Here is a 13,760-nt window from a genome sequence, read left to right as displayed (position 1 = left end):
AATGGCAGCTCATGGATGCCAGTCAATCTATTTTACATGCTCTGAGCTTCATGTGCTACTGAAAACTGCCACAAAGAGAACAAGATACTTGCAAGCAGACAACCTCAGAAGCTCAAAGTGTGGAAGCTAGAATGTATTGAGCTTTGGAATGATGCTCTAGCCACCATGCTCTATGATTGGACCTGCTTGCCTGGCATGTTTGCTTAACAGTAAATCTACAGCGCTATATAAATAAAGCATAATAATAATAATAATAATAATAATAATAATAATAATAATAATAGCAGCAGCAGCGGCAGCTGGATCCCATTAAATCATAAAAACCACCATCTCACTCACTTTCTTTCAAGATGACCACCATCCCACAATGCTTAAACACCTGTTGGTCCAATAGGCATATCTGTTAGATATGTTCTGCATCTAACATATCTTGTTCTGCGTAGTTTGTCTTGACCATTAAGAAACTGGCAAAATGCAGTCTTTTTTATTACTAGGGGTTTCTGTAAAAATGAGGACTGCATGTCTTCACAAATCAACAGAAACAGAAAACCAGCCATCTGTGATATAGAAATCTACTTACAAAAGAGGGATCTCAACAATTAGTTGAATGAGGCAGCACAGTAGCTCTTCCATAAGGTCTTCGCATTCTTCTCCTAAAAGAAAACAAGATAATCACTGTGGCTGGAAGCTTTAATATTAACAACTGTGCTTTCTCTCTTTTACAGGGAATATTCCCCCCGCCCCAGCTTCCCATTTACGAAGTTTTGCCCACTCCTCCAAATCTGTTACAGTAGGCCCTTGGGATCTGCTGAGGTTTAGTTCCAGGACACACACACACACACCCGTCGATACCAAAATCCATGGATGCCCAAGTCCCATTAAATACAGTATCACAATAAGATGATGCCCCATGTATAAAATGACAAAATCAAAGTTTGCTTTTTGGAATTTATATGTTTTTAAAATATTTTCAAACCGTGGCTGCTTGAATCCGTGGATATGGAGGGCTGACTGTATTTACATTTTAGGCAGGAGAGGGATTTTGTTGTTGTCAACTGCCTTCAAATCAAACCCCGACTCATGGCAACACTGTGGATGAGACATCTATAATACTCACTATCCTCCACTGCTCTGCTTAGGTCCTGTAAATTCTTACCCATTAAAGACCCTATCAATCTAGTGTGTGGTCTTCCCCTCTTTCTACTTCCCTCCACCTAGCATTATTGTCTTTTCTAATAAGCTGTGCCTTCTAAAGATGCATCCGAAGTAAGACACCCTCAGTTTGATCATCTTGGCTTCCAGGGACTCAATTTACCCAAATTGAAAAATTCGGATTTCCGATTTGTACCACTACTACCATGGGCAAATCATAAGCATGGCAAAATTTAGCTGTAGCTTTTTTGGAAGGTAAGGTAAAATCATGTCTCATAGAAATTAGATCTCAGTCAATGGAAGTAATTAGGCAAAAAATATTTAAGGCAGAAATAATAATAAAATAATAATAATAAAACTTTATTTATATACCGCTTTTCCAATGATCAAAGCGGTGTACAACAAGAATATAGGTACATATAGATTAAAAATATAAAATCCACAAATCTCAATATACGTAAAAACACACAGCCAAGAGTCTTTTCAGTCAATGATGTGCAAGTCTATCAAGAGTAATGACTACAAAGAGTCAGACGGATATGCCAGTCGGAATAAATGCGTCTTCAGAGCCTTTTTAAAGGCATCCAAAGTGGAGCAGGCTCGGATTTAATCAGGAAGATTATTCCAGAGAGTAGGTGCTGTCGAGGTATATGACTTCTTGTGAGTTGTTGACAACCTCACTCTCGGACATTCTAATAAGAATTTCCCTGATGTTCTGAGAGTGCGGGGCGGATTATGTGGGAGAAGGCGCTCCTTCAAGTAGCTTGGTCCCAAGCCATGTAGGGCTTTATAGGTAATAACCGAAACTTTGTATTGGGCCCGGAAGCTAATGGGCAGCCAGTGAAGAGATTTTAATACCGTGGTTATATGGTCTGCCCTAGATGTTCCAGCGACCAGCCTGGCTGCCGCATTTTGCACTAACTGAAGCTTCCGGACCTGGTACAAAGGTAGCCCCATGTAGAGCGCATTACAGAAATCTAACCGAGAGGTTACCAGTGCATGTACTACCGTTTCAAGGTTCTTTTGGTCCAAACAGGGACGCAGCTGGCGTATCAGCCGAAGCTGGTACCAAGCACTCTTGGCCATCGCATCCACCTGGGATGACAGCTGTAGGGATGAGTCCAAGAGTACTCCCAAACTGCGAACTTTGTCCTTTAGGGGGAGACTAACCCCGTCTAGGACTGGATGACAAATTTCTCTGCCTGGACTTGGGGTACCTATCACGAGTACCTCTGTTTTCTCCGGATTCAGCCTGAGTCTGTTTTCCCTCATCCAGCCCATTACTGACTCCAGGCAGGCATCCAGAGGAGAGATGCCATCCTTAGTCACTGTATCAGTCGGAGACATGGAGAGATAGATGTGGGTCTTATCAGCATACTGATAACACCGAGCCCCATGTCTACGGATGATCTCTCCCAGCAGTTTCATGTAAATGTTAAACAGCATAGGGGATAAAATGGCGCCCTGTGGGACGCCAGATGTTAGCTCCCTTTTACGGGAGCAGCAATCCCCCAGCCTCACCATCTGGGACCTTCCCGAGAGATAGGATCGGAACCACTGGAGCGCAGTGCCTCCGATACCCAATTCCCCCAGGCGTCCCAGAAGGATACCATGGTCCATGGTATCGAAAGCCGCCGAGATGTCCAAGAGCACCAACAAGGTCACATCTCCCCTGTCGATGCCCAGACGAAGATCATCGAATAAGGCGACCATAGCAGTCTCAACTCCGTATCCCGCCCTGAAGCCAGTTTGAAATGGGTCTAGATAATCGGTTTCCTCCAAGACAGCTTGGAGGAATAAAATTACTTAGCTGACAAAATGCTCAACATTCCTTTTTATGTTGTCTCTTATGAGCATCCCAAGAAGTAGATGAGTAGTGTTCCCATTAGATAAAATAAGGAATCAAGGCTGACTTGCCTAAGACAGAGCTGGTTAAAGACAGCCTGGACTCATCCCCAAATGCTGCAATCCAAATGTCTAGACCCTGACTCACATGAGATTTCATTAACTATTTATAAGTTAGTTCTTTAGACTTAAATATTGTAATATTTGTAGTTGAATCAATGAGGCAATTCAAAGTAGGCTACATTGATACTGGGGCTTTCTTTTAAATTTCTCACCATTTTAAAGCATATCTGAAGGGAAATGGTTTTACTAGTCTGGGACAGACAGCTAGAGAACCACCACTCTAAATAACCACTGAAGCTGCATGAAAGTTCCTTTCAATGTTTTATTTTATATAAAAATAACTTCTAGAGCAAAAAGCTCAAAAGAAAAGCATGTCTCATACTGTAACAGGTTTAACAAACCTAAGAAGAAATAAAAATTGGCACCTCAGAGATAAAAATGTGAGTTTTACTGAAAAATTCTGATCTTGGATCCAAGCTGTAGTAGTACCAGCTTAAGACATTTTCTGCCAAAGGTGAAAGACTATTCAGCACAGAGAATCTGACTGGCCCGACAGCTGGATTTTCTTCAAAACACTGGACACAAAAGTCAGCATCCTTAATCATTCCCGAGGAAGAATAATAGGTTAGGTAATCTAGTATGGATACCTCAGTTAACCAAGTAGATGTGTTCCTGGGCATTGAATCATTAATTGAAACTTTAGTACTAGAAGCAGAAATACCATGGAAAAAAACAGGGACAGGTGTCTACGCCACGAAAAAGAAAAGCAACCTGAACATGTTTAGCAAACTTTTTATTCATAACTAAAGATGTGCACATGTGAAATGAAACAATCAGGTCAGACTGGATTTGCGTGAATAAACAAAACAGTCTTCTAGGGACCCTTCAAGGCTTCTTTCAAAATGCATCTGGGGTTACTTTTTCTTTCTTCCACCTTTCTAATAATTTCCATTCTGGTCGACAAACATATATGCTGGGGGTTGGGGGACAGCTGGTGAGGCTTATCTGGTCTCCCCCTTTCTCTCCATTTTGCTGTTCATACATTCTCAGTAAAGGATTCCAAAGGCAGTTACTGTTAACCTTGCCTGTTGTAAGCAGATACACATGACTACTACAGTTAGATCGGCTACAGCAGAATCCTGTTCTTGTTCCACTCAACCTTTATTGTATTTAGTACAGATGTGCTTGGGCAACTCAACACAGGAAGTATGTGTTTCTCCATCCCACCTACATCATCCTCCCAATGCTGATCCTAAGGACAAGGAGGAAAACGGAAGCTGGGCAGGAATAGAAACTTTGTAAAAAGAAGCTTCTTTCTTCAAGGGTTTCTAAAATGGAATATCCTGTACTTATAATGCCATGCTACAACTGAGGGCAACAGCTGAGGAATACATTCAGAAGAAATGCATTCAGAAATGCTGGGATGGCTATCACACCTCCCTTGCCCATATTCAGACCCCAAAACAGCCATTTCAGACTAATATAAATGCAGGCCTTGGATCTGTAAGCAGCAACATTAAATGTTTTTCAGTGGGTAGTCACAACCCACAACTGAGTCATGCCCCAACTAAAGACACACAGCAGCAGTTTCCTATGGTTGTCACTATGACTTAAGTTTCTGTAAGATAAGGAAAACCATGTAGCAAGAGTAAAGGAAAAGAAGGTAAATGAAGAAGAGAAGAGAAAGACTGCACATAATACATAATTATGTGGCCCCTCTTTTAAGTTTGGGGATAATGGCAAGCCCAGGGTCTCAGATGGTAAAAGACAAAAGTTGTCCTGAATGGGCACAACTGAAACACAAGTGAAACACAATTAGCAATTCTTGCGTTGTAGCATTTCCTTATGAAATCACTATCAGCACTCTACACAGCTGAAAAAATAAGCATGGGAAGTGTTTTTGTTTGTTTGTTTGTTTTTTGCTCATATGCAATCATTAAGCAAAGGCCTTAAAATGTAATTGCTTTCATTTGACTGCTTTACTGGGTAGAACAGCAACAAGATTGTTTTATCCCCCTCATTCCGCTGTTTATTTGGGGACATGTCAGTCATTTACATCCAAAACATCTTCAGGTTTACATACATTCAGAGAAACAGAGAGAGTACTCTCCAATGCAAGACTTGGTAGAACAAAGTGCTGGCAGAAAGGGAATGTTGTGTGCTATCATTATCCAAGCTTCACAACATCCCAAATGAGAAAATTATCCCAATTTTATAGAAGGTTGAACTCAAGCAGGAAACAATCAGCTGGCAGGAGATCACAGTGAAGCAGAGATCACACCAAGGAGGAACTCCAATTTCCTGGCTTCTGGATGCCTGCTCCAAACCAACAGACCACACACAAGCACCTTCTTTTAAAAAGATGTCATGTTGTCTATTAAAACGAGGCAATTAAGTACCACTTTCTGCAAGAAAAATACTGTTACAGGTTCTGCTATCCTTATTAGCAGGGAATGAACTATCTTGTACGGGTTTTTTTCCTGTCAAGTAGAAAAAAAATTAATGTTCTTTAGTGACTGGAAGTGATTTAATGCTCCCCCTCTCTTCCCTCTGCCTTTGGAATGTAACACCAATCAGAACTAGTGGGTAAAGTAGAGAGAAACCACTGTAGTAGTATACTGTAAGCAAGAAAGGGAAGGGAGCTGTGACCTTAGGTGGACTGGAAGCGAGGGGGGTTGCAGGGATCCAAGCAGCTGCTCTCTGAGGATTTGATGTGTGATCTACTGCTTTGCTGTCTGCTTTGCAATATGTTCTTCTTTTGTAAATATAAGCTCATCTCACAATTATAAATCAAATAAACATTACAAACATGCCATGTACAGTGGGTCCTTGGTATCCACTGGAGTTTGGTTCCAGAAACCCCTGTGGATACCAAAATCCATCAATATTCAAGTCCCTTATATAAAATGACAAAATGTGTTTTGGAATTTATATATTTTAATATTTCAAGCTATGGATGGTTGACTTTATGGATGAAAAATCCATGGATATGGAGGGCCGCCTATATCTCTAATTCAGAGGAAACTAAATCCTGCAACAATATACCTTGACTTTTCATTACTTGGGGAAGTAGGAGGTATTTATGCCACTATACAAAGTGAGGACCAAAACAGATGTGATGGAGCTACGGGTAAAGTTTTCACATCAATAAGTATTCTATAAAATGCACATTTCACAAATGACAGTTGAGGTACAAGTACATACTGTAGTACTGTACTAGCTCTGTAGGTAAACAGCAAAGCCATAATGGGAGTGCATTTTTATGTGAGAAGAAATTCATGGAAAATTTACACACAGGGAAAGTAATTTATTTGTCTGTTTCAGTCCTTAATGGATATTTCTATAGATGTTAAAAGTTCACTTCATCTTCCTGGGATAAATAAAAGCATTATCTTAGCCTTCCTTCTTGGCATTACTCAACATAGCTAGAGGATATTACACCATTTCAATATTTAACTGTTCATAATTTCTTCACAAAAAGATTAGGTTCCCAAGCATTAAACAGATTTTTAGTGAGTCATTTTCACTTGTCACATCTTCTAGCCTGGGATCATTTATTTAGATCATTTAGATGCTGCATTTATCCTCAACATGTCACTCAAGACAGTTAACAGCAAAAAAAAAAAAATCATAAAGCAATCAGGCACATAAAGGATAAACAGTGTAGAAATACCAATACAGCAGAAACTGCTAATAATTTTTTTTTTAAATGAAGCTGTTCCAATATCATTCTAGTCAAATGAAACCAGGGAGAAAAACTCAAATGTTAACAAAAGCATCTCAGTCCAGTCTGCATTTCATGAACCCCCATCAGTTCCTTTACTGATTTCACAACCTCTCTTGGGGGCAACCACTGCCTTGCCAGGTTTAAAGGAAAGAGAGAAAGTGTGGGCATAAACGATCAAAAGAATTTGGAGGAGATGTTTTGATCCACCCTACACTATTTCCTAACACTAGGCAATTGTTCTTTTACTATGGGAAGCTTGCTAGGCTCTGTCAGAAATGTGTCTCAAAATGATAAAAAGCAAAACAATTCTGAAAAGCACTGCTTTTAGATCCTTCCTGATAAAGGCTTTCTGCATGCCAGGATTGTGTACATGATGTCATTTTATAACAGTGCAGAAAAAGAATAGAATGTGGCACTGAGTACAAAATTCAGCCTCCTCCACATTGGATCTGAGGTAGAGAGGCAGTTTGTTAAAATGGCAAATGGCTCTGAAGTTTCACATTACCTGGGGGATGGGGGGTGGGGGGGACAGGAAGCTATGGAGGCATCAAGCCAAAAATAACATTGTGAAGTCTGGGCAAATGACCCCCATGGTTTGCTGTTCACTCCAAAACGTTTACCTGAAGGGATTGTAAGGGCTTAAACTATACTGCCATTTTTGCTAGAGACTGCTATGTAATCCCTCAAGAACTACATTCCTCCTAGCTGCCCTATCAACACAGATACATTCCACAGCTTCAGCTGCTTGATATAACATTCTACATCTAAGCCTGGCGCAGGTATTTTATGCAGCTGGACTTCCACCATGTAATTAAGATCTTCCATGGAACTGTAATGCTACTACAGTTTAAATTCTCTCACATTTCTATCCTTTCTCCATCCCCCAAACCACCCTTTATTTATCTAAAGATTACTGTCTTCTGAAAATCTATAGATCTGTTAAACCCTCTCATCCTGTCTATCGTCTCCTCTAATATGCTTTGGCAGATTCGTAAGGGACATCTGTATTCACAGCACTCTTGATACCTGAGTATCTCTCTGTGTCTCTATGAATTTGGCAAGAGGCATGTTCAGAAAACCTGTAGTAGGAAAACACTACCCAAGGACCCATTCCTTCAAGGAACCACAGTGAGAAAGATCACAGCAAGGTTATTAGGAGCACAGGGGATTGTCTTACACTGAGTTGGACCAGTGGTCCATCCAGGCCATTAAGAATGGCATCAGCTGCCCAGGCTTTCAGGCAGGATTCTTTCCTAGCCTTACCTGGAGATTTCTGTTGTTCCCCTGGTGTTCTCTCATCTGAGTACTAACCAAGCCCAACCCTCTTTAGCTCCTCAAATTGGAAAAGACTAGCTGTGTTCGGGACCATATGATATGGTACTGGAGTGCACAGGGTTTGGCATTCCTTATTTCTTCCTGCCCATCCCTGAGCATTCTGAATGGCAAGAAACAGCTCTGACACACTAGCAGCTAATATGCTTTTAAAACATAAGATGACTAAAGTAACGAAGATATTAGCCTAGCTATAAAAAAAAAATACTAATTTCATATATTTTTTAAAAAAACCCTCATGTGTGGTGCAAAGTGAACAAGAGGAAAAGACTTGTCTGTACAGCAAAGCTAGAAATCAATGATCAGAGGTGAGATGTGTGTGTCTGAGCACACAACTGTATGAGAGTGCAGGATGTTGGGAATCATGGTATAGGCAAAGCAATGAAAAGCTTCTAATTGCTATCTGGCCCAACAAAAAATCATAGCTGTCCACTAAACACGTGTAATCCTGGGCCATTTAATAGCAGACAACATTTTATAGTAATAAAGAAGCCTTCAGCAAACATGTGGTGTCACTTCCTCCTTGGAATTGATTATTGAATATTTACCATGAGAGCCTGGCACTCTTTCCACATAGGTAAAATGAAGTTGCAGCTCCTCTTCTGACATCTGACAGATCAACACTTTGAGCAGGCAGCAAATAATAAACAGTGCATTGTGAGCCTGCCAGATAAAGAGGTGGCTAGAAGAGAAACAGAAGTTTGAATGACATACATAGCAATCAAACACTGCAGTCAGTTACACCACTGCATGCCAAAGAGTGCTCCTGAAGGCCACCTATGTGAGTAAAAACCTCAGTCTAAGCTTAAAACAGTGCATGTAAAATTGAAAAGAGAAAGCATTTAGCTACATCTTTACTTTACAAAAAAAAGTATGATGAGTAGCATTATCAAAAAACACCATTATACCATAAAGAACATGAGTTCAGAAAACTGGTTAGGTAGCCTTTGCACTCCCCTACTGTCCCATTTAAACTATCAAATGCAATAGAGACCTCTGCATCTTTCATTCTCCCCTGCCCATGAAGTACATTTCAAACACAGTCTCTATGCCAATTAGCCTAGCCACATAAAGCATTTTTCTGCAAATCAAACAAAATTCTCTTCCTGTTGGGTGAGGTGGGGGTGGGGGTGGGAGGATGTACAGTTACATTTTCTATCCTATCCAAATATGGTGTATTCTAGAGATAATGTCCTGGATTTAAAACAAATAGAGGTTTAACTGCAAATCTTCATCAAGCTGGTTTGTAAATACTCCTAAAAATAATCACTTAAGCTGAAAAACAAATGTTTGTTTTGTAAACTAGACAGCTGGTGGCACAACATGAGAAGCTATTGCTACATTCTAAATGAAAAAACACACATAAAATAATTGCTAAATCATTATCTTAAAGCACTTCTAAGCTCCAAGGAATTTTGAGTCACAGACTATAAATGTTGGAAAGAAGCACTGGGACGCCATTTTTATTGTCTCCCCTTTCCACCCTGAGCAAATAACTGGGACAGCATTGCTCTGTGTTAAGAGGTACGCAAGAGATTATTACCAGCTTACATAAGCAAACATTTGTTGTGTAACTGGGGACAAGCAACAAAGTCTGTTAAGACGACACTGCTTTCCAACATGATTATCTCGTCGCCATTATTTTTAAAGTTTTTTTAAGTGAAAATGAGATGCAAGATTCCATAACTTTATGGAGCAGGACAACTTCTTGGGACCTGCCAGTGGACTGTGCCAGACAGGTGCCCATAAAAATGGAAGGCAGCAGCACGGGCTAGTTTCACAAAGCAAGACTTATATCTGACTTTTTCAGCTAGTGGTGCCACTCAATGAAATACAAACTTGCTGGCATGATTTGTTGATGGCAATTAGGAGAAGGCAAAGCTCATGATCATAAATGGAGGTGCTCTGATTTTGTACTGAACCTACAAGAAGTCTGAGGCAGAGCTTGCTAAAATAAGGTACATGCAAGCAACTGTCAGGATTTTACCAGCACAGCTTGAAATCTATCAGACATGCTTAAAATGAACATTGCACATAGCTACATATCTTAGGCTGAGTTAACTTGGCAACCATACCAGTAGCCAGTAACATTTTCCAGTACTTCAAAATCAGCAAATGTGACTTAAACAAAATTCACAAACGTGAACTACTTACTTTTGACATTCTGCTGAGATTTTTAACTCTTTGGTTCTAGAAAGGAAGACTTTGATCAGTGCTGCAAGATTTCCTGTCCGAGGATTATTCTCCGCTAGGAAGAAGAATTGAGCATTACACAGCATTTCAAATGTTACAAAGACTATTTTAGGTTTCATATATTAAGACTACATACATTAAAATATACCCTTATACCAAGGGACAAGCCCAGCTGAACACGGTGATATTTATTTTCTAGCAAATGGGCTTAGAGTTAAGTTGCTAAAAGGATAACTTTTATAAAAGGATAGCCATCTTAAATCCTGTGCTGGGAGAAAGCTGTATATAAATTTAAAGAAAGAAAGAACCTCTCAACATTTGATGCAGAAGCATACTGAATAAATTTGCCATGACTTGAAGTTCCATTGATCAACACAGGATTTTTAGGGAACTTCTTTTAGAAAACCCAATTAATGACAGTAACAATAGAGTTTCCAAACTGGAACATAGGTAATGTTAGCATATATGATGTGATAAACCATGCAAAATTACCAAAGCTTGAACCAAAATCTGCCATTTCAAAAATGCAGTATTCAAAATGCCCGGAATCAAATCTAACAATATGACTTGGATGGTGGAACTTTTCTTTTTTCTGTCCCCCTCTCCAGCCCACTCACCTATTGGGAAGCGATTTAGAAATGTACAGGAGCCTCGGTAGGGTGTATGTATCCCTCGCCTGTTTTGCCAAAGAAAGTATTTCTGGCAGAAAAAACTTAACTGCATGCCTCCTCTCCTTGACCAAACACTGAAGCCAACTGTCCACTCTACCAGTGCAGGGTCATTCCAAATGCCTTTTTCCTTGCCTTAAATTTGGACAGAGCAAGCAAGGGAATTTTGATTGAAAGGCCTTTTTTATGCTTTTCAAAGTACCTCACTTTTAATGCGTATAATTCCCAGATATAAACTTCAGTTATCTATTGTTTGTATTCTTTACAGCTCAGTCTTCTCTGTTTTAGCAAAATGTAATTCAAGTTTCTTCACAGCTGCATAATAGGTATGAATGCTTACAACATAATCCTATAAACTGTTAATCAGAAGTCAGTCCTACTGAATTCAGTATGGCTTACTCCCTAGCATATTTGTTTACACTTTCAACTTCAGTCAATTAATGTATTAAACTAATTAAAAACTTGTTTACTAAAAAAGCGCCCACATTGAATCAAAATTTAATTTAGTTACTTTTTAGGACAATTATTATCATTATCCATAATCTTATGCTATAGGGGCCTGTCATGATGAATTCCTGTACTTCAAATGTGCCGTGTCACCAATGGGAGTTTCAAAACCATGTATGGCAAACACTATCTTAAAAGAGGCATCCATTTTCTGTATCTCACAATGAGGAATGCTTCCTCTAATGCTTGTTGCAATGTAACACGAACCATCTAAAAATAAAGCATGTCCATCTCCTTCAGTCACATGTAAACTTTTGATCAATTAAAACGTCCATGATTGACTAAAAAAATTTCGATCAGGGGACACTGCTCTAACAATTTGTGCAATTCACTATCAAAAGACATGTTGATGGTCAGTAGGTTAAAAAGAATGATGTGGACCAAGGCTAAGGAACTGCACACTCACATGCTATGACAACATAAATAAGCAATACTACCTATGTTCAAAGGGTTGTAGGAAGAAAATTCAGTGCAAATTTGTTATTGGTGGTGGCAGTCCATAGATCCCATTATGTCTACTTTTTAAGATCAAACAAATTCTATGAAAAACTAGTCCTCTTAACAGTTATTTGACATAACAACTAAACAGATCTTACAGTGCAAGCCAATCTGACACATATGAAGCAACAATGCATGACTGAAATGCCAAAATTAAAAATTAACACTAAAATAAACCTCTTGTTTTTCAGAGGTAGTGTGCCTTAATCTGATTCCACAAAGCACATGTCAAATAAGGTTTAGACATTGCCAAAATGTATAATCTTGAAAAAGGCAGCTAATACAGATTTCAGATCCTTTTCAATATTCCATCTCCGTTTTTGCCTCCTACACATATACTCTTTTGAATAAAAGCTTGAAACCATTTTTTAAAAGGAAAGATGAAAAACAACCTGTTCTACTACAACTTAATATAGCTGTGCCCAAGCCACTTCCTGTGACAGCATACAAAATAAAGCAAAAACCTGTGAAAACTTTATGTTCAAACAGCACATGCGGGTACAATATGTCTACATCAAGTCCTGGGAGTGACGAGCAGCTTTTAAAATTCCAAGCACAGAGCACAGATGGGAGATATTAAATGCATCACAAATACAAAGGTTTATAGAGCAGTGCAATTTACTAGGAAAGTTGACAATATGAAGAACACGGAAATAAACGCCAACATCCTACCTAAAGACTTGCAGACTGAGACTGCGGCTTCTTCCAAAAGCTTTAACTCAGCACTGAGGACGAAAAAACAACAACAATCGATTAGACACAAAACTCTGCATGTATAGATCATGAATACGACAATGAAAGAGGTTTTTTTTAAGGAAAGCAACTAGTATCTGTCATTATGAGGTATGTCACTGTTATAAAGTTGTAATTTTATTCTTTCTCCACCCAAGAGCTTAGGGTAAAAGATAATAAAATTTCTAGTATAAACATACATGCACACAATTACAATTTATTGAAATGTAATGCGGCACAATGAAAATGAAAACCACACAATACCACTTTGCAACTGCTAGAACATGTCCCCAAAAGCTGCAGTCAAAATTAATTGAATAGGTGCTGTTTTACCACTAACCCAAATATAATACCACCACAGAATATTATGGCATCCTCTGTACTAAGAAATGCAACCAACAGGCAACTTCTCACACCAGCCAAATACCTACTATATGTACAGTGCACCCTTCCCTTACACCAGGTATCCATTCTGGACACACACACACACACACCACATAAGCGAAATACCGTGTATGCTGGAGCCTTATTGAAAACAATGGGGTTCATGCCTGTGGTGCGGGCGCCATGGGCCCATGCATCATTGCCTCTTCTAGCGCATGGTTTTCAGCATAAGCGTACCCGCATATGTACTCGCATATAAGTCCTGAAATTTTAATCAAAAAAATTGACTCCAAAAACCTGAGTCGACTTATCTACGGTCAGGAACCATTCTCTGGTGAAAGAAAGAACATAATCTGTCCTGAAGCACTGACCCCGCCCTATTCTTTCATCCATCCAGGCTTTAGGGTGAGCGCCGATAGTTTTGCCTGATACAGTTTTCTAAATTCTTTGGCACTATTATACTTGTTTCGTCCTTTACATCCTTTGTAACGTGTCCTAAGTTTTACCCTTTAGTCCCCAAACCTGTCCTTGACTTATACATGAGGTACACTTATACTCATGTATACACAATAGTTCCTCAGTAAGACAGGCAAGTAATAATAGAATCATAGGAGGCCAACCCTCAGAACTCCAGCTACAGCATCCCCAGCAGGTAGCTG

At 39.5% G+C, this 13,760-nt stretch overlaps 1 protein-coding gene across 5 annotated transcripts in view; it reads right to left on the bottom strand.

The window, feature by feature from the left end:
* The window catches only part of DYM (dymeclin), a 239,798-nt gene that overhangs the window by 185,363 nt on the left and 40,675 nt on the right, over nt 1–13,760 (bottom strand). For all 5 annotated transcript variants that reach the window (XM_089497500.1, XM_089497528.1, XM_089497508.1 and 2 more), the window contains 4 exons: nt 12,658–12,710; nt 10,274–10,367; nt 8,668–8,801; nt 581–653 (listed from right to left, as the gene is read on the bottom strand). In XM_089497500.1, the coding sequence (XP_089353626.1) occupies nt 581–653; nt 8,668–8,801; nt 10,274–10,367; nt 12,658–12,710 (354 nt within the window). The remainder of the gene's footprint in view (nt 1–580; nt 654–8,667; nt 8,802–10,273; nt 10,368–12,657; nt 12,711–13,760) is intronic.

This window comes from Sceloporus occidentalis, unplaced genomic scaffold, assembly GCF_023333645.1.
Source record: "Sceloporus occidentalis isolate IW3139 unplaced genomic scaffold, rSceOcc1.0.p SCAF_1, whole genome shotgun sequence".
NCBI lineage: Eukaryota > Metazoa > Chordata > Lepidosauria > Squamata > Phrynosomatidae > Sceloporus > Sceloporus occidentalis.
Note: the sequence above shows the minus strand (reverse complement) of the source record. Positions and strands in the feature narration are given on the sequence as shown.